This window comes from Phacochoerus africanus, chromosome 9 (assembly GCF_016906955.1).
Source record: "Phacochoerus africanus isolate WHEZ1 chromosome 9, ROS_Pafr_v1, whole genome shotgun sequence".
Lineage (NCBI taxonomy): Eukaryota > Metazoa > Chordata > Mammalia > Artiodactyla > Suidae > Phacochoerus > Phacochoerus africanus.
In genome coordinates this window covers 60,333,656-60,358,385 of record NC_062552.1, presented here as the reverse complement: position 1 = coordinate 60,358,385, position 24,730 = coordinate 60,333,656, and the positions used below count along the sequence as shown (strand labels likewise).

Below are 24,730 nucleotides of genomic sequence, written 5' to 3'. Positions count from 1 at the left end.
TAAATAAATAGCTTGTTTATTAGTAATATGTTACATTATTAAAGTGCATTGAGAAGAGATGCAGGGGCCGAAGCTGGAAGGCCACCAGCCCCAGGCCCTGCCCCAGGCTGGCCAGACACAGCCAGAGAAAGTCCCTGCTCTCTGTTGAAGCCCATGGACAGGGCTGAGGGCAGAGGTGCCCACCAGGAGAGCTTGGCCCAGGGCGTCCCTACAGGAATTCACAGTTTAGCCTAAGTTATAACATGTCCTGAGCTGAAGGTGGGAGGCTAGGAGCATGGAAGCACAGCCCCTGGGGAAGGGGGCTGAGGGGAGGGGAGGGAGCCCCCCCGCCCCCCAACCCCCAATGCCAAGGGCAGAGTCCTGAAACCTCCCCCTGAGGACCCGGCTGCTCCTTCTAAATGAACATGGCGAACCTGGGGCTCAGTTTTCTCCTTCATTCTCCCCTGTCTCTCTCATCCCACCCTCTCCCATAATCAGCCCACATTAGGGGCTCAGACACCATCCCCCTCAGACTGGGCTCCCCGGGCAGAGCCAGCTCATGCTACTCTCCTCCAACCCATGTCCATTCCTGGACTCTCATCCTGTCCCTGTCCCCGGGAGCCACAGCTGGGACCCCTCCCCCATGACCCATCCCTTCCCCAGCCCCACCCTTCCCCACCCCACCCCAGCATGTAGTTTTGGTATTTCATACAGATGCAGTCAGACGTAGCTATACATGAAATAAGCCTAACATAAAAATAGAGCTTCTTCCGTCCTTCTGTCCGGAAAGCAAACATCCTTCAATAAACATGCAAGGCAGCTGCCTAGTGGGACCCAGAGCTGGCGAGGTGGCCACAGAGGGCGGCCCTGGGCCTGCAGGAACACTAGCCACCCCCAGCCATGGCAGGAGGGAGGATGGGCAGGAGGGGGGTTGGGTATAGAGAGTCCAGAAGGACTCAGGCCTCAGCCCAAAGGTCCAGAGATGGGTTCCCAAGTCCCCTTTTGAAACCCCACTTTCTGGCCCACAGGCTCTTGGGCCAAGAGCATTACTGATTTAGCCAGTTTGAGTTTTTGAAAAATAGTCCCCAAAAGATAAAGTCTTGGGTCATCAGTGCCCCGGCTTCACAGTCAGAGCCTTCATTCTCTGGCCCACACCACCCCCCGCCCCACCGGGGCTCAGCAGCCGCCTGCGGCTGGCCATCTCCAGGCCTGGTGACCCCTTCGGGTTATGCAGTCCCCCTGGAAGAAGTGGTGGGCAAGGAGCTCCCGGGCCCAGCCGGTTCTGGGTGTGAGACTCTTCTAGTGCCTTGGGGCTGCAGAAGAAGCCTGCAGCATGCTCAGCCCCAGGAAGCCCTAATGGACCAGCAGGCCAAGAACAAGCGTGGGCAGGACACCTAGCCAGAGGGAGGATGCCAGCGTGCAGGCGTGGCCCAGCAGGTGTGAGGCCGTGATACCATCCTCGCGCATCAGCTCCCAGTGCTGAGCCTCGCGGAGGTAGGAGCCCTCCCGGGCCTCGCAGTAGTAGTGGCCGTACTGGAGGTCCGTGAGATTCTCGATGAACAGGATGCAGTTGGGGCTCTGGTGGCCAGGTTCACAGCTCTGCTCCACATTCTCCTCGTGGCGCCACGAGTAGGTGGCATGGCGGGACTCCATGGGGCAGCTCAGGTAGTAGCGAGAGTTCTGGGCCAGGGAAACCTTCTGTAGTGGGGCCCCTTCTGGAGAGGGATGGGAGGGGCCGTGAGGAGGGGCTGAGGGCTCCCAGAAAGGCTGTGTCCTCCCCTGCTGATAGGCTGTCAAGGCCAAGGCTTCTAAATGAACATGGGGAAACTAGCGCCCAGTCTCCTCCTTACTCTCCCCTGCCTCCCTCATCCCACCCCTCTCACAAGCACCCCAACACCCAAAGGGCTCCCTCCACAGGACTGTCCCGCCCCATCTGTCCAGGGCCCCCAGGACCAGACTCTGCCTCCATCAGATGGGCCCTCATCGGACTGGGGCCTCAGGGCAGGGCCAGATCAGGTACCTGGCTTTGGGTTGGGGCACTCCTTGTGTGGCTCTTCTGGATTGATGGACTGCAGCACTGGCCTGGAGCCAGAAGGAAAACAGAGGCTAAGCAGACAGGAGGCCACAGGCCCGACTCTTTCCCTTCTTCCTTCCCCACCCAGTATTCGCAGCGGTGCCCACCCACAGGCAGCTCTGGCCAGAAGGGACACCTCCTGGAGCCCATCAACCCCCAATGCTGCATCTACTTTCTCCTAGGGACAAGAGGTACTAGCCAACATACTCTTGGGAGCTGTAGATGGAGGCACAGCGGTTCTGAGTCCAGCCGCAGTAGGGGTCTCGGGCCATGAGGCAGCCGTGGCAGCCCCCGCTATAGACTTCACACAGGTCCAGGGGCACCTGGCTCACCTCCCACTGGGAGCTCACATACAGTTTCCGCTGGAAGGAGAGAAGGACTGGGTCAGGCCAGGGCCTCCACCACAAATGAGTTCTAAGCTCCCAGGCTGAGGTTCAGCTGTTTGGCAGGCCGTGGGGCCCAGTGACTCAGAAAAGGACATGCAGATCACACACAGAGAAACTCTGTCCTCAGCTGGCCATCACTGGGCAGCCCCATAGGACAGGGGTGGCTGGGGGGTAGGGAGGCTCACCCGGTCAGCGTCCAGTGACATGGCCTGGATAGTGGCCGCACGGCGGAAGGGCTGGATCTCCAAGATGTTGAAGACAAGGCTGTGTTCTTGATCCCCAGACTCAACCACCTTGTGGATGGTGCCCTTGTCTGTGGGTGAGGGGCAGAGGGTCAGCAGCTGGGAGGCCCACCCCGGAGCCAGGCAGCCTCCCTCTAGGCTAAGCTGACCAGGAAAGACAGGTTGGGGTGGGCTGGGAAGTGAGGGCTCAGGCAAGGGTCATAGGACTCGGGTGGAACGGGACAGTGCGACTGAGGAGGGTCATCCCAGGAAGGCCAATGGCTCCCCAAGGCCACAGGGGAAGCTGGAGCATGAACAGAACCAGCAGGTCCACGTGCTGCCAGGCCCTAGCTCCATGCATTAGCATAACCTTGCTCATCCTCCACCCCCTTGGGAGGTGGGGATTATCACCCCCGCTTCTCAGATAAGGAAATGAGGCTCAGAAAGGACAAGCAACTTGCTCAAGGTCACACAGCGGGTAACTGGAACCCAGAGCGTCAGAACCCCACCCCTCAACTTATCCCATAAACCCCCCTGCTTCCTGGATTCTCTGGGGGTTTTTTTTCTTTAGATAAACTTTCTATTTTGGAATAACTCCAGGTTTACAGAAAAACTGCCAACATCATACAGAATTCTCGTATACCCTTCACCCAGTTTCCCCTAATGTCACCATCTTATATAACGGTGATATGTGTCGCAGTTGAACAGTTGACACTGGTACATTATTATTAACTTGACTACCGACTTTAAGACTTTATTGGGATTTCATGGGTTTTTCCGTTAATGTCTATTCCAGGATCCAATTTGGGATTCCACACTGCATGTCGTCTTAGGGGATTTTTTTTAATTGTTTTTTTAATCTAAAATCTTAGATCTGAAAAGGAAGGACCTAAGATTCCACAGAGGGATTTCCAAAGTCCCACACTAGGCTACCTGCCTCAGGGGCCAGCGCTCTCTCCATCCACACCTGTCGGGAATAATGGGCGTGCTGACCCCTGCACCCTCCCAATCCCATCTCACCAGCTGTCCCAGTTTCTAGAACAGCCTGCCTCCTTCCCCCTCCCTCCCAATTTCCCAGGGCATCACTTGCCCCAAAAAAGCAGTCAGATGATGAGATAATTCCTGCCTCGGACATTTCCTCCCGTGTCTGTGACCCGACTCCCCCCCGCCCCCCCCCCCCGCAGGCTCTGGGATGTAGCCCCATGCTCCTTTGGCCTGACAAGCTCCTAGCCCAGTCACTGCCTTCACACACACACGCTGCCCTTCACCTCCTCCACGCAGCCTGGTGACAGCCTCCGAGAGCTTCTCCCCCCTGTGAGAGCCTCCCATTCTTTGCAGAGGGCTCAGAAAGTTCTATTTCTTATCTGGCCCCAATCCTTCCTGCTACAGGCTCCCAAAACGGTACCTCTCCGACGGCCCTCAGGGAGAAGGGACACAAATGCCCTCATCGCTCAAGTGCACCTGCTTCACAGATCTGCAGGAAGGGGGCCCACTGTCCCTCAGCCCAGGCCCAGTCTTCCTTATCCTGGCTCCTGCTCCCAGTCCCACACCTTGTGACTTCCTCATCTCCTCTTCCCCAATGCCCTGTTGTCCCCCTGGCTGGCCACAACAGCTAAGCCAGCCACTGCTGGAACAGGGGCCAGGATGAAGAGAGGAGAAAAGGACAAGGGGCCAGGACAGGGGCCAGGATGAAGAGAGGAGAAAAGAGGTGGGTCTCGGGACTCAGAAACTAGGCCTGTTAATGGGAAGTTACTCTCCCCCAGATTCCCAGGAGGCACAAAACCTTATGTGGCCACTGGAGTTCCTGTCGTGGCTTAGTGGTTAACAACCTGACTAGCATCCATAAGGATGCAGATTCAATTCCTGGCCTCGTTCGTGGATTATGGATCTAGCATTGCTATGAGCTATGGTGTAGGTCACAGACATGGCTAGGATCCTGTGTTGCTGTGGCTCTGGCGAAGGCCGGCGGCTACAGCTCTGGTTGGACCCTGGCCTGGGAACCTCCATATGCTGTGGGTGTGTCCCTAAAAAGACAGAACAAACAAACAAACAAAACTTATGTGGCCACTATGGCCCTAAGAAAACCCCCAGGTAAAGCAACAGCAGGAAGTCACATGGGGCGAGTATGAACAGTTGAGGGGCATGCTTGAGAACTGGATTAAGTGACCCCAGAGATGCTAGGCACTGGGGCAGACACTGCCTTCTTTTTTCTTTTTAGGGCCACACCTGCAGCATATGGAACTTCGTAGGCTAGGGGTCAAATGGGAGCTGCAGCTGCAGGTCTACACCAGAGCCATGGCCACGCCAGATCTGAGCTGCATCTGCGACCTACACTGCAGCTTGTGGCAATGCCAGATCCTTAGCCCACTCAGCCAGGCCAGGGATTGAACCTACATCCTCATGGACATGATGTCGGGCTCTTAACCCGCTGAGCCACAATAGAAACTCCAGACACTGCCTTTCTGATGGCACCACCACCCAGTGTTAAGGAAGGCCTGCAGTAGCCCCCCAGCAATGATCTCCATGCCCACTCCCAGAGCTACATTTGCCCACAGCCTGGGACCAGGAAGCTGCTACAAAGCCAGCTCTGGGCTGGCGCCTCCATGGCTGGTGACTTCCAGGATGCAGGGACATCTCTCAGAACATTCAACCCAGCTTCCAGGGTCAGCCAGACCCTGCTCTCCCAAGGAAGCCCCATTCAGGGAAGAGAGGTACCCCTGCAAAGGCTCTGCCATCTGGAAGTCCTTCTTCACATCTCACTAAATCCTTTGCATCCCACATCAAATGTTTCCTCTCACCTGCATAATAATCCCAAAGACAGGAAGAGGGTCCACTTTCCCCACTCCACCTGGCAGAGCCCCCACAGGACACCCTGGAACCAGGTCTTTCCTCCTGACTTTCCACATCTCTTCCTACCATCTTCAGAAGTCAGACAGCTGGACTGAAGCTGCCCCCAGCTTTGCTCATACTTGCCACATTGTTGCTTCAGAATCCTGGCACCTGCTCTTCTCCCAGGCTATGATACCCTTCCCTTACCCCTCTGCCCCACCTCCTCCAGGAAGCCCTCCCTGCCTCATTCTTCCACGGCCCACATATTAACTCCTGACAGTTCTTTGTCACTCAACTCTCCCTTCTAGGTATCAAGATCCAGCCAAGTACTAATTCCATTATTTTTTATACCTTTCATATCCATCTGTACAAAGCCACTGGGGTGGGGGAAGGGGTCCCAGGAAGCACCTCACCTGTGGTCAGGTAGAGAACGTGGAAGGTCTCCCCATTGCTGGCATGCATGCGGTGCACGACCACTTTCTGGTAGTGATGCTTAGAATGGAACAGCGGCGTCTTCAGACGCCCCATGGGCTCCACCCTCTGTACCACCTCAGGGTGACTGTCGGCCACCTGGAAGGTCTCTGTGGGTATGGCCTGCCGGTCTGGGAGGCACTGGACAAGGAGCAAAGGTCCAGATCAGTGGGGTGGCTGGGAGGAGGGGCTGGGGCCTGGGGCCTGGTGGGTGTCCCTCTCACCTTGCCAGGCCGTGGGTCGGGAAGGTCCTTGTGGTAGCCTCTGAGTGCAGAAGTGCGGAAGACCCTGTCGATGTCGCCAAGGGAGTACACGCAGACGGCTGAGTAGTTCCTAGGCGGACACAAAGACCACCTGAGAGGGGAGCCCAGGACCTGCCCACCTCCACTCCCCAGGGCCAGCCCAGCCCCAGACAGCACAACTGCAGCCTCACAACCAAGCTCCCTGGCCTTTGAGCTCCAGGGGGGCAGGGACTATCCCGGGGGCCAAGGCCAGTGCCTGAGTTATCAAATACCACTGAAGGAAGGAGAGGGGAAGCTCAACCTACTTCCTTTCTGCCACAGGAAAAACCACAACCCATGTTCTGTCCCAGAATCGCTGAGTTCAGACACCAATGCCAGGGCAGAAGAAATCCCAGCATGCGCATCCTTGCCAAGCTGACGCCCAAGGAGGCCAGGCCCCCATCCCCTTCTCAGCCCGCTGGGTCCACCCACTCTGTCCCCCTCCTCTCCCTACACCCACCCTGTCCCCCTCCTCTCCCTATACACACCCAACACTTTTGCCTGCCTTGTTTTCAATCAATGAGCGATTAAGAGGTGTGAATTATCAGGCACAGGCACTGCCTGAGTGGGTGTGATAGCACCCCGCACCCAGAACCCCGAGGGGCCTCCGCAGCCTTCTTCCAGGGCCCAGCACTGGCTCTGAGCACACAGCTGGGGGACACACAGCCCCAGGCGCAGCCATGAGAATGTATTTGGCACGTGGATGCACACCCGTGTGTACAGACTCACAAACACACTGGCACACATCTCCCTGAGCACTGTCTGCCCACCAGGCCCAGTGACAGTCCTGTCCCTTGAGCCTGAAGTCCCCACTCTTGCCACATCAGCCATCCCCTCAGCAGGGCCCAAACCCTCGGATCCCCACTGGACACTTAACTAATGCCAGCCTCAGCCCCAGGACAAGGGTCACTCACCAGGGGTTGGAGAAAACTCCATAGACCCTCGTGTCCCTCCACTGGCCATTAGGGTCGGGGAGGAGGAAAACGTCCTGCAGCCTGTTGAAGTTCTTGTTGGTGGCAGTGTCACTGCACACCAGCATGGCTTTCAGGAAGGTGTTCCATTTGGAGACTGATAGTGAACTCTCACCACCCTGGTCCCCCTGGAAGGGTGGAGGGGAGAGAAGCTCCTCAGCATCCCCTCAGCTGCCAGGAATGCCAGCACCCAGGCTTCCCAGGAGGAAGGGAGGCCCTGAAAGGGGCTGGAACCTGCCAGGGGATGAGGCCGAGGTGCCTCATGACTCAGGCCAGGTTCTTGGGCCAGGCTCCAGGCAGGATACCTGCTGGGTGTCCGTGTCAGGTCCCCACAGAGCACACTGGCTCAGACACACGTCTGCCCATTCTCACACATCCCAGCCCCTTCAAACAGGTGAAGCTCAACACACTCTTCATGCTCACACCCACGTGCATACCCACTCACACAAATGCACACACTTGCACCTATCTCATGTGCACGTGAGCCCAGCCACCTTAACCCACTCACAGATGCACAGACCCTCCTGTGCACACACACTTCCTCTCACAATTCCTCACAGACTCACACATTTTGCACACTCTTTCACACAAACATGTGTGCACATTTGCAGACGGGCACTCTCATATTCACTCGCTCCTATGCAGGCACAGACACACACACTTGTTCACTCAGCACCCACTCACCCTGCACAGCTGGGCCACACGGGACACGTTGAGAGGGGCCTCGGGATTCTTGTCAGGGTTGTCCTCTCGGAAGAAGTAGTAGATCTTGTCATCGTAGGCCTGGTCCTGGCGCACGATGGTGGCTTTGATGAACTGTGGATCTGCCAGGGACAGAAGCGAATGGGTGTGAGGCTGGGAGCCTCTCAGAGGACCCACTCCAGCCCTGCACACCCTCCAAGTCTGCACAAACAAACCCGGGGCAAACGGACCTGGAATAAACTTCAGGACATCAGGTCCGACATCCCAAGGGGCCTGAGACTCTGCACCCCACCCCACACCTGTTTTGCCCTCTCCTACAAAGATGTCATCGGCCCAGGAGCAATGATTCATGCTTGGGGACTGAGGGGAGCTCCCTGGGGGCCCCTATGGCACTTCTGCCTAATTGGCAGAGCCCTAATGAGAAGGGAGAGAGTACTGCCCTCGCATGAGCTCAGCAGAAGGATATGCTACGGCTCCTGGGGACCCCACACTGGGGCTGGGGCTTCCTATGATTTGTTCCCAGAGGGTATTGGGCCCATCCTGCCCCCACATCTTTGTCTGTACTGTTCCCCTGATCCCTGGCAGGCCAGAGTCCTCGGCTCTGCCCACACAGGGCTGTACCAAGCCCCTGCTCTCCTAACTGGTCTGTGGCCAGCGGCCCTTGGGGAGCCTTCCCAGGAACGTGAGCATCCTATCTGTCACCCCGGGCACTCACACCTCCTCCTCCAGCCCAGCCCAGCCCAGCCGGAGCTTGACTCACTTTGCATCACGGTATCACTGGTGTACAGTTCACTGTCGCCCTTGATACGGCGGAACCGAGGGATCTTCCCATTGTATTCCTGCTTCCGGATGGTGGAGTACACCTCGTCTCCTGGGCACAGTGGGAGGGGCAGTGGTAAGGTCACACAGCTTCTGGAAGTACCCCCCAGGCCTGGGCCACCAGGCACAGAGCTGACCACCCTCTCCAAGCCCAGGGTGGCAGCCCTCTGGAAGTCCTCCTGCTCCAGCCACAGCCCTACCGTCAAACAGAACCAAGGAGTTCTCATCCGGGCTGAAGGGGGCATAGCCTCTCTTCTCACCAAGCAACACCGCAGTGTCATTCACCTGGGGGAGACCGGGGGGAGGGGGGTCAGACCGCCACGTGATCCCATGGCCACTGCCTCCCATGGGCTCCAGCTGCCCAGCCAGGGTCCCTTATCCTCCCAGGAATCTGCTCAAGGTGCGGCCAGCCTCAGAGTCCCCCCGCCTCCTTCCCACCATGGGGGCAGGAGTGGGAAGCCCACCCAGACAAGGGTGAGCTGACCAGGCACACAGGGAGGGGTCTCCTCACCAGTCTCCAGCAGCTGGGACGCCGGGCGTTGGTGCCGCAGACCAGCAGCCCCTCATTCTGCATCTCCAGGAGCGTGATATAGTTCTCGCAGTCCTGCCCCGGAGAAGGGGAAGGAGAGGGGTTGATTGGAGGCCCCGGCAGGCCTAGCGCCAGGAGCCTCAGTCTTGGGGAAGAGGGCATCAGAAGTCTGAGCACACCAGGCAGCCTCCAAGGAGAACCCAGAGCAGGTCCAGCCGACTCCAAGCCCCGTAAGAGCAGAGGAAGGGCCTCAGGGAAGGAGTGTCTCCCCCTCAGACTGGGACCCTAGGGCAGGGCTCAGACTGGGGCTCCCAAGGGAGGGCCATGCCTCCTTCCTCAGACTCTCAGGAACGCCCATCCCTCTACCAAAGGGCCCAGGCTCCCCCCTGCACACCCTCTCCCCCACTCACCCGCTTGTCCCGGCAGGACCCCACCGTGGAGCTGATGTTCACCTGGGGGGAGGAGAGGGGGCATTAGTTCACTCTGTCGGGGGCCAAATGCCCCTGGAAGTGCTTTCCATGCATCTTCAGGACTAGCTCATTTGACAGATAAGCAACTAGGGCTCGGAGAAGGGGAGTGATTTACCCAGGATCACATAGGCTGCTCAGCCTGAAACCTGGAGCCAAAGCCCAGAGCCCATGGGCCAGCCAGAGATCTCAGAAGACAGGGCCCGTGGGGTTATGGAGCCCAGCTTCCTGCCCAGGCCTCAGCAATCAGCAGGACTCACCAGGCAGGTGCGTTAGCTCCGTGCTTCTCTCCACAGCACCCCACCACCCATGCCAGTTGGGACCACCTTAAGGGAATCTACCCCAAGGACCATTTATAGTATATACTAGGGGGTCGACCAGTTTCAGAAGAGATTTCAGCTCCCCCAGATGCCCCGAGGCCCCTCCCTAAGGCTGGAGGGGCGATAAGCAGAGATGGGAGTGGGGAGAGATGCCCAGGCTCACCGTGTGCACGGAGGTATTCTTGCCCTTGGAGAAGTTGAAGATGTAGACCTTGTTGCGTCCACCCACCCACAGGAAGGCGCTGCCTGGCTCATGGAAAAGCACTGTGTGCGGCTCCACTGGGCCGAAGTCCACATGGTCCTGCCCTGCATGGCCTGAGGAGGAGACAATGGGCAGAAACATTGAGGCTGGGCCCTGGGCTGGAAGATCGTGGCCCACCTCCCAGGCACACAGGCATCCACCGAGAAGCTAGTGCTTGGCTCCGGCTAGGGCAGTGCAGAGACTCAGAGCCATGAGCGAGAGAAGTAAGGGGGTCCTCTGGTGGGGTCCAGCCACCAGCTGTCCTCACCCCAAAGCTATGCATAGTACCCACTCTACAATATGGGTGACCTCAGAGGGGGGCAGGATTTAGGGACCCCTGGGAGAACAGACCCCCCCCCCAACACATACTCTGCTGTTCCTAAGGGGCTGGGCTCCAGCAAGAAGGACCAAGGCCCCCCACCTCTGCTCTATGAAACTCTCTGTGCCCAAGACAGAGCAAGCAGCTCCCTCCACTCCTGCAGGCAGCAGGGCCTCTAAGAACCCCACTTACAGTTCAGGTGCCCAGGAATCATGCTGCTCAGAACCCATCCCCTCCTTCAGGAAGCCCTTTCCAACCTCGCCAGGCCCACCCACTCTCTTAGCAAGCAAGGTGGTATAGACCAGAACAAGAAAGGCGTCATAAGGTTCACTCTCTCCCATTTTACAGATGGAAAAACAGAGGTCTGGAGAGCGGGTCTGGAGAGAACCAAGCTCGCATAGTCAGTAGTGGGCCATGAACTCCAGCTGGATTTGGGGGCCTGGCCTGGTTTCCCAGAGTTGCCAGCTCACCCCGGGGCATAAGGTCAGCCCGCCCTCCCCAGCAACTCTGGGACAGGGGGCCCTTCACAGAGCACAACCTGAGCCTCTAAGTAGAAGGGCTGACTGGAACAGTTCTGCCCAAAAAAGAAACTGTCTGCAGCCACTGCCTCCGGGGAGAAGATGTCTCATCTCCGGTGACATTGCTGAGGTTGTCCTGGTTGCATGGCTAAATTACAGAGCTGGGACAGCCTGTGGCTGTGCCCCCAGCAATCAGCCAGAGCCAGCATCTTCCCACCTCTGACCAGCCCAGGGCCTCACCCAGGAACTCAGCCTAACCGCTGTTTTTTCAGCTGCAGCAAACTCAGGGGCAGTCAGCTTAGTGGTGACACCCAAGCAGGACACACTCCAGCCCAGACAGAAAAGATCTTCCATGCCCTTGAGTTTGCCCCCAAATCTCCCTTGGTGCCATTTGAATCCTTCCTACCGATTCTGCAGTCCACAGGGAAAAGAGCACTACCCACCAGGTGACCCCCACCCTTGCTCCCTGTCCTTAAGATATGTCCCTGCATGGCCAGGTGGTCCCTGGAAGTGGGCTATTCTCACTCTCCACCTCGCTGTGGTCTGGCTCACTGTACAGCGGCAGAAGCTGAGGGCCCCTGGGGGACACTCTAGCCCAAGGTCATACCAGGAGGCAGGACAGATTGGCCCATCCAGACTGAGGACTGGCTCTCGTATGCATTCAGGGAGAGGCCAGCATCGCAGGCCACAGACAAGCACTGAGCTCGCTGCTCTGGGGTTCACCCGGCTCTCCTTGGGTGCTCCACAAACAGCCTGATGGCTCAGAATGTCAGGCCTCTTTGAAACTTGAAGCTGCGCAAGGCAGGGGCTGAGAGCCCATGTTCTGCCAAGTGGCAGAGGTAGGGTATCAGCCAAGGCTGGGCAGGGCTCGCAGGTCTCAGGCTCTAGACTTCCCCTCCCCCCAGCTGGGATGAAATTAGAGCGCTGAGGTCAATCATAAGGCTTTTCTGTCTCAGCTCCAGGGCTCCCTGGCTCCCCTTTCACCTGCGGCCTGAGCAGCAGCCACGTCCCCATCCTGCAGCCTAGCCCCGAATCCAAACAGTCTGATCACCCCAGATCCCCACCACCTCCCCCAGCCAGCCAGGTGGCTGGAAAAGCTTATGTCTCTGTCTGAAGATGGGCTGGGGCCTGAGATCTGAGGCCCCCCAGGGGCCGAAGAGGAGAGCTCCATGGCTCAGGTCATGCCAGCCACCTCCACTGGTCCCCTCAGCTCACACAAGGCTGCAGCCCCAGGCCTCAGAGGAGGGGCCTGCACAGCCAATGCACAGCTCCAGTCGTGGAGAAAGAGGCACAGGAGGGGGGCCTGAGGGAGCCCTTATCTGGGGTCACAGGGTCATCAAAGTGAGGAGAGGCAGTCCTGCCCTGAGGAGTCCAGTCTGATGGGAGACGCAGCCTGGCTCTGGAGAACAAGGTCCAAGTGGGAGGCCCTGGCTCTACCCCGGCTGGAGGGATGAAACAGCCACACCAGAGCAAGCCCCTGCACCGCTCAAGCAAAACTGCGTCGGTGCAGACCCCAGGGCTGCTCACAAAGTATTTCCGAGAACGCAAAAGGAGGGTGAGGGCGGCCTGCTGCTGGGGTGCAGCATGGGGGGCTGCCGGGCAGGACATACCTGCACAGACTCCTAAGCCTGAGCCCGGTTCCCCTCCAATCCTGGCTGTGGCTGCCAGGCTCAGGGGGAGGGGGGAGGAAGGGACTGCTCACCTCATTTTGCAGAAGAGCAAACAGGAGCCCAGGAGCATTGCCTCCCTTGACCCCGAGGCGCTCACCCCTCCCAGCTCTGCGCTGGGTGATGTGTATGGGGGAGATGGCACCAGCTCGGCCCCAGGATGAGGCCTTGGCCCGTTCTCTACCCCAGCCCCAGCCCGGCTCCCGCACTGCCCAAGGCCCTCAAAGGGCCTGATTGTGCCGGGGAAGTGTCTGAGCGGCAGCAGCTCGATGAATACATGAAAGGCAGCTTTGTTCGGGTCACAGGAGCGGGGGCTGGGGGCTCAGGGGCAGGAGGGCTGCCTGGAAGTGAAGGCAGCACCAAGCCTTCTCGGCCAGGATCCGTGGCCCCATGGCACCAAGAGGGGAGGGGGTGGCATTCAAGGCTCCATGCAAGCAGGAGCTGAGCAAGGCTGGGGGCTGCCCCTAAAGAGGCCCAGCCGAGGGAGCAAATGCCACATCCCTAAATGCATCTTTCTGCTTCCTTAGGAATCTGAAAGGATGGGGCAGACAGAACGCTAGACGGGTCAAGAACAGGCAGGAAGAGAATTCCAGGCAGTGGGAACAGCCTGAGTAAAGATGGGGAAGCTGACGGAATGGTGGGTCCAGAGACCCAGTGGGAGAATAGGAAGGTGGGCTGAAGTCCGGAGTGTGATGAGGAGAAGGGAGACGCGCCCAAGGACTCACCCACCTACTGCCTGTCAGTCCCTGGAGCTGCCCTCTGCTTCCTACGGGCAGGGCCAGCATCCAGCAGCCTCCTCTCCTCCATCACCCCGCCACCCTGGCTTCCCCTGCCCTGACCAGCCCCCTCCGCTTCCCATCCTGGATGTCTAAAAGGAGCACCGTCTGGCACCGTGTCTCCCCCCTCGCTCCCCGGCCTGACGCATTAGTGGCTGACTAAGTGGTAGCTAAAAGCTCCCAGAATAACCAGGGGTTCAGGCAGGAGAGGGGGCTAGGGACACATGAGGTGGGCATGGCCCCCGAGGAAGGCCAGCACAAGACACCCCCCTCCCCACCCCCATGTGGTTCCAAGCCAATCCTGGCTCCTTCTGGACCAAGAAAGGGTGCACTTGGGCTGCCCCGGACCCAGCTAGACTCCATGGCCCCCTAACCCCCACTGTCCTCACAGTGGCAGGACCAACAAGGCCCAGCCCCAGTCCCAGCCAGAGATGAGAGTCACGAAGGTGGCTGGGGAGAAGTTCTCTTGTGGCACAGCAGGATAAGGATTGGCACTGTCACTGCAGTTGCTTGGGTGGCTGTTGTGGTGCAGGTTCAATCCCTGGCCTAGGAACTTTCACATTCCACAGGCATGGCCAAAAAGTAAAAATCAGAAAGGACATGTGAAAAACACAAATTTTTTCAAAAAGAAGAAAAAGATGGCTAGGTGTGAGGGGGCAGGCCCCCCACCTCCATCCCAGGCCCCAGGTCATCCATGGGGCTCCAATCCTATTGGAACAAGTCAGACCTCATTCCTCTCGTGGGCCCCCACCCCTCCCACCACAGTCCCAGAGACGGACTGGCTGGGACATGTGTGAACTTCTGTGGAGCAGGTTTTCCTAAAGCAAGGCTGCCTGGTGGAACATCATTCCTCCTCACTCACTGGGTGCTGTCACCATCTGGTCCCTGCCATCCCCCTATCTTCATTGCTTGTGAAAGAGGGCTGCTCAGGGGAAGGGTGCAGCGACGACAGTTAGAACGGGGGGGGCGGGGGGGGGCAGTGTTGTCATCTGTGAAGGAAGCAACAATGGATGGCCCCCATGATCTGGTCTGGGTGGGCACAGCCTTCCAAGCTGACCCACTGAACCAACGGGCCTTGAATGCTAACCTCAAGGAGCCCTTTGAGAGCGGGCATTGAGGCAGGCCCTGAGAATGGCAGGAATGCGGTGCCCAGCAGGGAAGGCCTGAGTCAGACAGCCAGAGAGGCCCCCTGGACGGGCAGGTCTGGGGCAGGAGCCGGGCCAACCTCCGATTGGAGGTCCACCCACATCTGGCAGGAGCCTCCTCCTGAAGGTGTGCCCACCTGAATCACTGGGCCCACCTCACACTGTTGCCAGAGGAAGAAGACAGAAGGCACATGTGGGGCCCAGGAATTAGCCGGCAGCCTTTCCCCTCTTTGGAACCCACACCCTACAGGTCAAGGTGGAAGGGAAGGGAAGGGAAGAGTCGCTGAGCTGCGGGGGCGCAGAGGCCAGAGGGACTGCGCCACTGGCCCAAGGCACAGAGTGAGGGAGGCACAATCGGGGTAGGCTGCGGCTCAGGGTTTCTGGTGCCATCACCCAGCTCCAGCCCACGGCCACAGCCCAGACTTCCTTGAGAGCCTCTTATCTTCAAAAGGCCATAGTTCACCTTCTCTCTACTCCCCTAAGTCATTTCCTGCTCTTCGCCCTACACTCCCGTGTCCTCCAGGGGGTAAGTCACTAACCTGACAACTGAAGGGAATGACCCACCCACCTACCTTCCAGGTAGGGTCCTGATCTCCAGGGGCCTTTAGCAATCAGAGCCTTCAACACAAAGGAATGACCCCCTGCGTGGGTCAGAGCAGTGGACAGAAACCTTTACACTGGAGGAGGATGCGGCAAAGGAACAAATACTTCATCAATGTTGCCTTTTGCAGGAGGGCCAGGGATGAGGGCTCGAGAAGCCTCTCCTTGTACCCAGAAGTGAGGTTTCTGGGGTAGCACCAGCCCATGCTAAGGAAGGGTTGTGGTTGCTGCTGGGGGGCCGGCGACACATGGCAGGACAAGGTTCCAGACAGCTGCCTGGCAGGGGCAGAACTGGTGTGCTGGGGCAGGTGGTGGGCCCTTGCGGCAGTACTTAGCTCACGGGCGTGGGAGGCGCGCCTCTCTTTATCAGCCTTGGGAACAATGAGCTGTGTGCTGGACCCAAAGGACGTGTCTTCCCACCCACCAAGGTCAGCCCAGCGTGGGAGGGGAGCATATCTCCATGGGGGCTCAGCTCTGGTTCCAAAAAACCCTTTGCTCCCTTTGGCAGGCTGGGGTCTGATTGGCTGTGACCGTGACCAAGAGCAGACCTTCCTGGGTTTGGTTTCCTCCTCTGTGCATTGGAGGGGCTGGTACTTGCTAAGGTCTAGGTTTTATGACCTATCATGACTCTTGGAACAAAACAATCAGGATTGGAGGTCCCTGATGGTTCAGCAGGTTAAGGATCCGGCCGTGTCACTGCAGTGGCTAGGATCACTGCTGTGGCAGGGGTTCAATTCCTAGCCTGGGAACTCCCACATGCCACTGGCATGGAAAAAAAGAAAAATGCAGGGTTAAGTTTGGGACCATTTGGGGAAATTGTGGGATTGTGAATGCTGAAGAAGTCAGAGACGGCTTTCTGGAGGTGAAGACAGAAAAAGAAACCACATCCTCATCTGCCCCCACCAAGCAGCTCACCAAATCCCCCAACCACCTTGCAAAGAAGGTGGGATAAGCATCTGCATGCCCGTTTCATAGACAGGAGAGCTAAGGACCGTCCACGCCAGCTCTGTACATTGTGTGCTTTCTACATCGCACCTCTGCCCTTGAAGCACCAGAGGCATGGCCTTCAGGGAGACCAGCTGGAGCAAAGGCTTGGGGAGTGGGGTGGGGGAAAAGCAGCATAGAGAGCAAGCTAGGGGTGGGCAGGGGGTGGGGGTGGGGGGTCTGAGCTGAGACAGATTCGGGAGCTCAGGGAAGGAAGGCTGGCACTGAGGCTCAGCCAGAGTCAGGAGGAGGCTCCAAGCCCAGGGAAGGCAGGAAGCCATGTCCTGTCCAGATTCTGGCCATTTTTCAGCCCAGCAGGTTCCAAAAGCCCCAGCGTGAGGCTGAAGTCAGCTGGTGGCTCCTTCGAAGGAGAGGATGGGCAGAGGTACAGGGCCCGCCCTTGGGCCCAGAGCTAGAACAGGGGTCAGGGAGAGGGCAGAGGGTGGATAGACCACCCCCCAAGGGGAAGGAGGCACGCAGGATGGGAAGACTGTGGAAAACAGAAGGTTCCTCAGCTCAGCCCTCGCCCAGGCCAGTGGGGGCAGAGAGCAAGGCAGCCAGCACGGCCAGTTAGGGGGAGCTGGCAGGAGCCAGGCTGCCAGGGCTGCATTTCATCTGAAATCAGAGATGCCAAAGGCAAAGGAGTATGACAATGACAACGATGATACCCCACTCCCCGACCTAACCATCCGATAGCATTTACTGTGTGCCGGGCCCTCTTCTACATGAGTGTCAGATCTGTTAACGCATTCAATCACCACTGAACTGTTATGAGGTGGCTTCTCTTATTACGCCCACGTGACAGATATGGGCAGCCAGACCCAGAGAGGTTGAATAACTTGCTCAGGATCACACAGCTAATGGTGGAGTCGAGGTTGACCTGCAGGCTGACTCCAGGCTCCCCCATACAAACGAGGTGACTGAGGCCCAGAGAGGGTGGAACCTGGCCAGAGGTCACTTGGCCAAGGAAGATCTGACCTCCATCATGACGCCCCAAAGAGGATATGTGTAAATGAGTGTGGGTGTCAGGCTTAAGGAAACGGGGGACTAGGGATCTGGGGGTGTAGCATAGTGTGGGCGCTGACCAGCATATAAGTCTCTCGTGATCTCTGCCCAGAATAGAAGCGCTGTGCAGTATGGGGCAAACCACAACAAAGGGAGGAGGTGCTCAGAGACCCTCCAACCTGCACGGGCAAAAAACACTTGCCTCCACCCCCCCTGGTTCCTCAGCTCCAGAACCCACCATGGCTCCCAACTGCCTGCCTCAGCAGGGCCCAACTCCTCCAGCTGGCAGCCCAAGCCCACCTGTCTCTGCTCATCTCTGCCCTGGCTGCTTCCCGCCTTTGCACCTGTGCTTGCGCTCTCCTGTCCCCCATCTCCCCGTGCACGTGGTCTAACCTGTCCTTGAAGATCTAGCCTCAGTCCCCCTGGCTTCAGGAGGAATTCCAGACTGCTCCAGCCCCACAGCTCCGTCCTCCCCCTGACCTTGCGCTACACACCATCTGGCACACAACCTCTTCTCTCAGATCACACTGTTTGGTGGAATTTCAGCTGGACCGTGGGGTCCTCAAGGTGAAGGCCAGCCCTCCTTGTATTCCATGAAGGTGAAGCCAAGGCCAGGACTGGGCACGTGGGGGCAACGCAGAGAATAGGGAGGAGCAGGACCGGGATAGGCCAAACCCCAATGTCAGACAAGGAGACATTTTAGAACAGTGGTTCCTGGGCCACTGACAGGATGCTGAGCTTTTCCCAGTGAACTTCCTTCTTTACCAGGCTAGCCCAGAGCCCCAGGCCCAGAAGACAAAGAACACAAATAGCAATCTGTGCCACACTCTGCCTCACCCCATGCCCCTGCTCCTCTCTCTAGCCCAGCTCTTCCCCCTCCCCCAGGAAGTCTTCCCTGATTGCACCACTCCACACTGACTCTTCCTGCTCTCACGTCCCATCCTGTCACAGTCCTTTTCTGCACAAGGCTCCTGAGCTCCCCAGGTGCTCTCTCTAGTCACAGACAGCAGGCCCACCTCTCCAGGCCCCAGCATGCACCCCCAAGGGCAAACCCAGGGTTTCTCCCCACACCCCTGCCCCAGAGGATCTGAACACAGGCCTAGGCATAGAGTGGGGACTGACTGCCCTCCAGTGAGGGCTGTCCCCAGGGGTGCTGGTTCACAGCTCCAGCCCCTGATTGGAAGAAGGAAGGTATAGGAGGCACAGCAGCATCAAGCTAATCCCAGGCTGCCGTGAGGGTTAAACCCAGATTAGCCCAGGCCATGACACGGATCAACCTGCCCCCCGAGACCTGAGGCCCAGCTGCCCGGAGGGAAAGACCAGAAGAGGTGCATGGAGCTGACCCAAATCTAAAGTCCTGAAGGGAGGATGGTCATGGCCACTGGGGCTCCTGGGAGCAGACAGGGCTGGGACAGGGGGAGTCTGGGCTCAACTGAACCGGCTGAAGAGGAAATGGGCTCAGGGAGTCCTCAACCTGGAGCCAGAGCATGAAAACAGACAGACAGGTGGACGGAGGCCAAGAGCTGAGGCCAGGGCCAGGCTCGGGCAGAAGACACAGCCCTGGTCCCAACTCTGCCTGTCTCACTGGGTGACGCTGGGCCCGTCCCTGTCACCTCTGGCCTCAGTTTCCCCATCTGTGGAACATGTGGTTGGCCCAGCTGATCTCTGACATCTGTTTGTGTCATCAGGCTGTGTGAGTTAAGAGTCATCCAGGAAGGCTCCTGGGAGGAAGTGAGACAGAAAGGAGGACAGGGGTGAGCTGGGTGCAGGAAGGGTAGACCAGCAGGACAATGACCAGCAGGGCAATAGCCCTGAGGCGGGAAAGAGTGGGGAGCCGCAGAGCGGCCAGGGAGACCTGCAGGAGCTAAGGCGGGCAGTGTGCTCCAGGTGGAATGCTCAGCACAGTGACCCGGAGAGATGGGGGCCCTCAAGGAGGCCAGGGCAGAGTCCTAAAGACACAGCAGGGCCCGGGCCAAGGCGCAGGGGTGGGTGGGGGTGGGATAAAGGGCTTGGAGGCTGAGTGGAGGGGGTGAACCCCCCACCCCCGTACCACAGGGAGCAAGAAAGGGACAGGTCAAATGGTCCCTCATGGCCTGGGCTGGCTAAGGAAGGGAGCAGCCCATGTTCTCTGACTGGGACACCAAACAAGGGGCCACAGCCCCTGCTCCAGGAGGTCCCCTTCCTCCCCGCAGCCTGGGAGAGAGGAAGCTTCCGGGGCAGCCAGGCCTGGCCAAAAAAGGAAAACAAGAAAAGGGGAACTTTCTGGCCCCAGAGCTGCCAACCAGAGTGGGGGAAGTCAGACTCTTGTGACACAGCTAGACGGCCCTGCAGTGGCTGAAATGAAGGACACAGGACGCGGGGGTGGAGGGTAGGACATCAGCTGGGGCTTAAGCTGTCACCTCAAAGGTCACCCACTCCTACCACTGCCCCCTGCAGGCCACTGGGCTCCATCCCCCGGACTGAGCCTCAGCTTCCCACCTGTACATTAGGGGCGCTGGCCTGGCCCTCCTCAGAGAAAGATGTCCAGCTCTCCCTGCTTCTCCAAATGCCCAGCGTGGGGAGTGATCCACCCCCGCCAAGGATGTGAAGGTTCCTGGAAGGGGAAGCTGGGCAGAGGGAGGGCATCTTCCCCTCCCACACAGGGATGTTGGGGGGCCTCCCCGAATTAAGAGTCTCTGCTGAGGAGAAGACGGGCCTCTCCCCTGGAGAAGTCCTGGTCAGGACTCAGGTGGCAAGCCCTGGTGTGCCTGGACGCAGCCCCAGCTTCCCATCAACGGCCTCTAACACTGGCGGGTTTTTCGGGCCTGCATGGCCCTTCTTTCCTACCCAGGGGCTGGCTGTGGAAGGTCAAATAGCCTAGCTCAGATGTCCCCTCCATCAAGACACCCTCCCGGAGCCCCCAGGCTGACTCAACATCTCCCTCTTAGTGACCCCACACACAACTCCTCTCCTCTCTTTGGTCCTAGTTGCAAGTTTGGGGGTCTGAAATCCTGTCACCCGGGTGCTTCCTCCTGTCCCTCCTCTCCCTCAGCTGGCTCCTATTCCTCCTGCCATCATGATTTACCACTTTTTTTTTTTTCTTTTTACTGCCACACCTGTAGCATATAGAAGCTCCTGGGCTAGGGGTCATATCAGAACTGTAGCTAAGGTCTACACCACAGCCATGGCAATACCAGATCCAAGCTGCACCTGCAACCTAAGCCATAGCTTGTGGCAATGCTGGCTCCTTAATTCACTGAGTGAGGCCAGGGATCAAACCTGCATCCTCACAGAGACAAGGTCGCGTCCTTAACTCACTGAGCCATCATGGGAACTCCGACTTATCACTTCTTCCAGGAAGCCTTCTCTGATGGTGCAGACTGCATTAGGCACCTCTTTGACCCCCACAGCTGCCCTCTGTTACAGGGCCTGACATATTTCACTGTAAATGCAGGCTGACCTGCCTGTGTCTCCCCATTGTCACAGAGAAACCTATGGATCCATCTAGTTTCTCATCCCTGGTTCCCAAAGCTGAAGACCAGCAGAGTTTGGCCCTTGCAAATGTTAAATGTCAAAAATGCTGTATTAGGGAGTTCCCTCGTGGCTTAGGTCACTGCTGTGGCCTGGGTTTGATCCCTGGCCCAGGAACTTCCACATGCCATGTGGGTGCAGCCAAAAAGAAAGAAAAAAAAAAATGCTGGATTACTACGTCTACCCCCCTGAGACACAAACCAAATGAGCCATTTCCTCCAGCTGATCCTCAGCCTTCAGCTCATAAGAGAAAAAAGATAAGAACACGAAACTTAAGGATTTCCCCTGACTTCCCAGATTTCAATTTCTCTTCACTGCTAAGGTTTGAACAGGCCACTACAGCCCCTCGCACCCCAGAGGGACAAGAGTTCCAGGGGATTAGTGCTCTGATAAGTATAAGCTACTCCTTACACCTGCTTTGGAAATTTGAAGAAACTGAGGTTCAGAAAAAGGCAAGCACTTGTCCAGAGTCACACAGAAAATCAGGCCAGAGCTGGATCCAGAACCAGGCTTCCAACCTCCCATCTCTTTTCCCCACACCACAGTCAGCTTGGGCCCAAGCCAGCATCTCCTCCACCCCAGCCTGCTCTTAGAATCTTCACTATGCAGGACAGAGGGGCCTCAGAGCTTGGCAGGAAACCCCTGGTGACATCATCAAGCATCTCTCCTGGCTTAGAAACCTCCCTCCTCCTGAGAATTGCCGCCCCTGTTCTGCAGGGGGAGTTCACCTTGAAGATGACAAATACATCTAAGTTCCCAAGGGGGCAAGGATTTCCACTGGAAATGGTGATGCTTGGGGAGCCCCAGCTGTGACCTCATCCCCTGTAGGAGGTGACAACAACCCCCTGCCCTGGGGAACGGCCCCATAATGGCTCCCCCAGCAGCCACCAAGTCAATGATAACATCCTGTTGTTTAATTGGACAAAGGAGAGGGTAGAACCGGCTGGACAGGTAGAGACTGGGCTATGTTTCTCTCTGTGGGCAGGCTGGCTCACCTCTGACCTTGGAGGCCAGGGCCTTCCTAGGCTTCTCCATCTCCTCCAACCAGAGATGGAATGGAAGAGGGGTACACAATTTACATAAGAATGTCAACCCCCTCCCTCACCTGCTGCAAGGAAGTCAAGCTCACACAGTCACATCTGTGACTGGCCCATGTGGCAGTGACAACCCTGAGGGGACAACCTCTAGAGCCCTGGCAAGCTCTGAGGGTCAGAGACAAGTACAGAGCTCAAGGGCACCCCTCTCTCTGACCAGAGCTGCCCTGGGCCAGGCCTTCATCAGGCTGGAGAGGCATCAACCTCCTCAGGCAGGCTGGGACCCTCTCAGAACTCCTTTATCTAATCTTTCTCTAGGACTTAGGGGGTCCAAGCAGCCGAAAATAATACAGAGACGATCCCTCATATCCACTCGTCCTCGCACCTGTCCTGACTTATAACTAAAACCCCAATCTGGGCCTCATGGAGAATCACCTCCAGAACCACCACTATCCTTGATCTAGACATTCCTGGAGGCCACTATCCCATCCCCTCAACCCACTGGTATACAGGGACCAGCCTACAGCAAGGCTGGGAGGGTCCTCCTCTTATCCAACTCCTGGGTTTGCCCTGCCCAAACCCATTCCTGTCTGACTGCCATGTGTCATCCCAAAGGAAATAAGAGGCAGCTGTCAGCTAGGCATACCATTACCAGCTGGTGGTCCTGGGGAACAGGTGGACGGCAGGGTCTCTTTGGCCAGTGGGGTGCCTGGCACCAGTGAAGAAGACTACAGACACCCTTGGACAAGACAGGTGAGGGACTGGAAGACCCCAGTGGGGGTCAAGAGTACATTACCAAGCAGAGGGCACAGCCAGTGTGGCTACAATGGTGACTGCATGCAGGAGAAAGAGCCCTTTGGAAAGTGGGTAACAGGACAGAAAGCAGCTCTAAATAGCCTCAGGGTGGGGACTAAGTGCCCAAGCTGGGGAGGCAGCATTAAGTGCTAAGAGGTGGGTGTGCATTAAGTATCTGTGTGTGGAGGGGTATCTTGGGAAGACTTGGGGGATGGGGGCGAGCAGAGCCAAATGCAAGGGGTTTGGCACAGGGGCAGATTCCAGAACATTTAGACATGGCCATTCATCCCCTCCGGAGTGCACAAATGCTGTGCTGTCCAAGACAACCAAGAGGAAGAAGAAAAAGCAAATGCCAGGAAGGCAGAAGAAGCCCAGCCTGGAGCTGGTCTAACTGAGGGGTCTGCAAGTGACCACCATGAGTAGATGGCCAGAGTTCCAACTGCCCTGCTCCACTACCACCAGGATCAGCTCTGGCTGGGTAGCAGGGCTGGCCCTCAGAGTACCCTCTTCATGATCAAAATACTGCTTAAATCTTTCTTCACTTTCTAACCCAGAACAAGCACCGGTCCTGTGCCAGATCAGAGCCCCCTGTCTGCACTGTGAGCTCACACAATGCAGAGTGACCTTGGGCGAGTCATAGTCCCTCTGCTGCAGCCGCAGCTCAGGACACTCGTTCTTGGGTTTTTTTTTTTTCCCCCTCTCTCTGCTAAGAATACCTGCCCCAGATAATGCTCAGTCTCCTGCAATCCCTGCAAACCGCCTCAGGCATCAAAAGGCTCCCAGAGGGGCCAGACCTACCATTCCCACCCCCACTGCCAGTCCACCACCACCACAGGGGGGCTGCAGCACCTGCCAAATTTGGGGATAGAGCATAGTCGTCCTGGGGGTGGGGAAGCATTTTTGTGCAATGCAGGGAACTTCAGTCCCTTGCAACACAAAACGTCAAAACCTATCCAGCCAGCTTTTTGACCCATTGTACAGTAATCTAAACTGAGGCGCCCCTGGGGAGACTTCAGTCCCCCAAGTTCACATATCCACCAGGGCCTAAAAGCTGCAGCCCCTTGCCAGATCCCCTACCTGGGGTCCCAGTGGCCGCGCCCCACCCAACTGGCACTGCCCCCCATGCTGGCTCGGATTCCTGGTGACAACTGCCACGTGCGGACAAGGGGGGAGCGGCGGGTCCCAGCATTGCAGAGGCAGCGCCGGGGTGCCTGAAGCCTCTGCACGGAGCCATGTCCCGGTTCACTACAGGGTACCCACCCCTTTACCCGGCCCGCGCTTGGGGCCGGGGCGGGGGCAGGGGCAGGCAGCGGGGTCTTTGTTCCCGCAGCCGGAGCGCAGCGGCGGCGGCAAAGGGTCCGCGCCCCCCTTGCCGGCCCAGCCTGCGCCCTGCGCGACAGCGGAGCCCATAGCTCAGAAAGAGAGGAGCTGGGTGGGGGTCCCGGCAGGAGAAAGGATTCTGCACAGAGGCCTCAGCGCTGGAGGACTGAGAGCGCCTCGGGGCCGAGAGAGGGGCCCTCTCCCTCCCCCCTGCACCCCCGCGCTGCGGCTCCCGGCTGCGGGCGGACTTGGAGTGACTTAGCCGGGGCTCCAGCCCTTGCCGCTCGCTCGCCGCAGCGTCACAGCCCGCTCCGGCGTGGCAGCGGGCACACTCACACATTCACCCAGACCCACACGCTATTCGCGGGGACAGCCCAGGACCTGCATAGCCGCGCGCACGCACTCTCTCCAGTGCTGCACACTCCGCACCCGCCCCGCGCGGCATCGGATCTCGAACCGCGCTGCAAGCGCGGCGCCACCTACCTTTCCAGACAGCAGAGATGCGGGGTCCGCTCTTCGAGTGGCCTTGAGAGGCGGCGGCCGTCCAGAGCAGCAGCAGCAGCAGCAGCAGCCGCAGCGGGAGCCCGGACCGAGCCTGCGGACTGGGAACGCGGGCGCGCGGGGCGCCGAGGGCGGTGCATCCGGGCGGAGGCGGTGTCATCCCGCGGCCCCGGAGCAACGGCGGAGAGCAGCCGAGACTGAGCCAGCGCCCGACCGCAGGCAGATCCAACGAGAGGAGGCGGAGTCAAACGCCTGACCCCACCCCG

The 24,730-nt window shown here is 58.3% G+C and overlaps 1 protein-coding gene across 1 annotated transcript; it reads right to left on the bottom strand.

The window, feature by feature from the left end:
- Positions 1-24,669, bottom strand: SEMA7A (semaphorin 7A (John Milton Hagen blood group)). Its single transcript, XM_047795475.1, has 14 exons — positions 24,447-24,669; positions 10,213-10,364; positions 9,673-9,714; positions 9,245-9,337; positions 8,934-9,018; positions 8,675-8,785; positions 7,897-8,036; positions 7,156-7,340; positions 6,185-6,293; positions 5,903-6,101; positions 2,625-2,752; positions 2,261-2,415; positions 2,000-2,061; positions 1-1,694 (listed from the first exon to the last, which is right to left on the bottom strand). Exons 1-14 carry the CDS (start codon positions 24,622-24,624, stop codon positions 1,333-1,335), a joined length of 2,001 nt encoding a protein of 666 aa, XP_047651431.1. The 5' UTR covers positions 24,625-24,669; the 3' UTR covers positions 1-1,332.
- Positions 24,670-24,730: the final 61 nt, after the last annotated feature.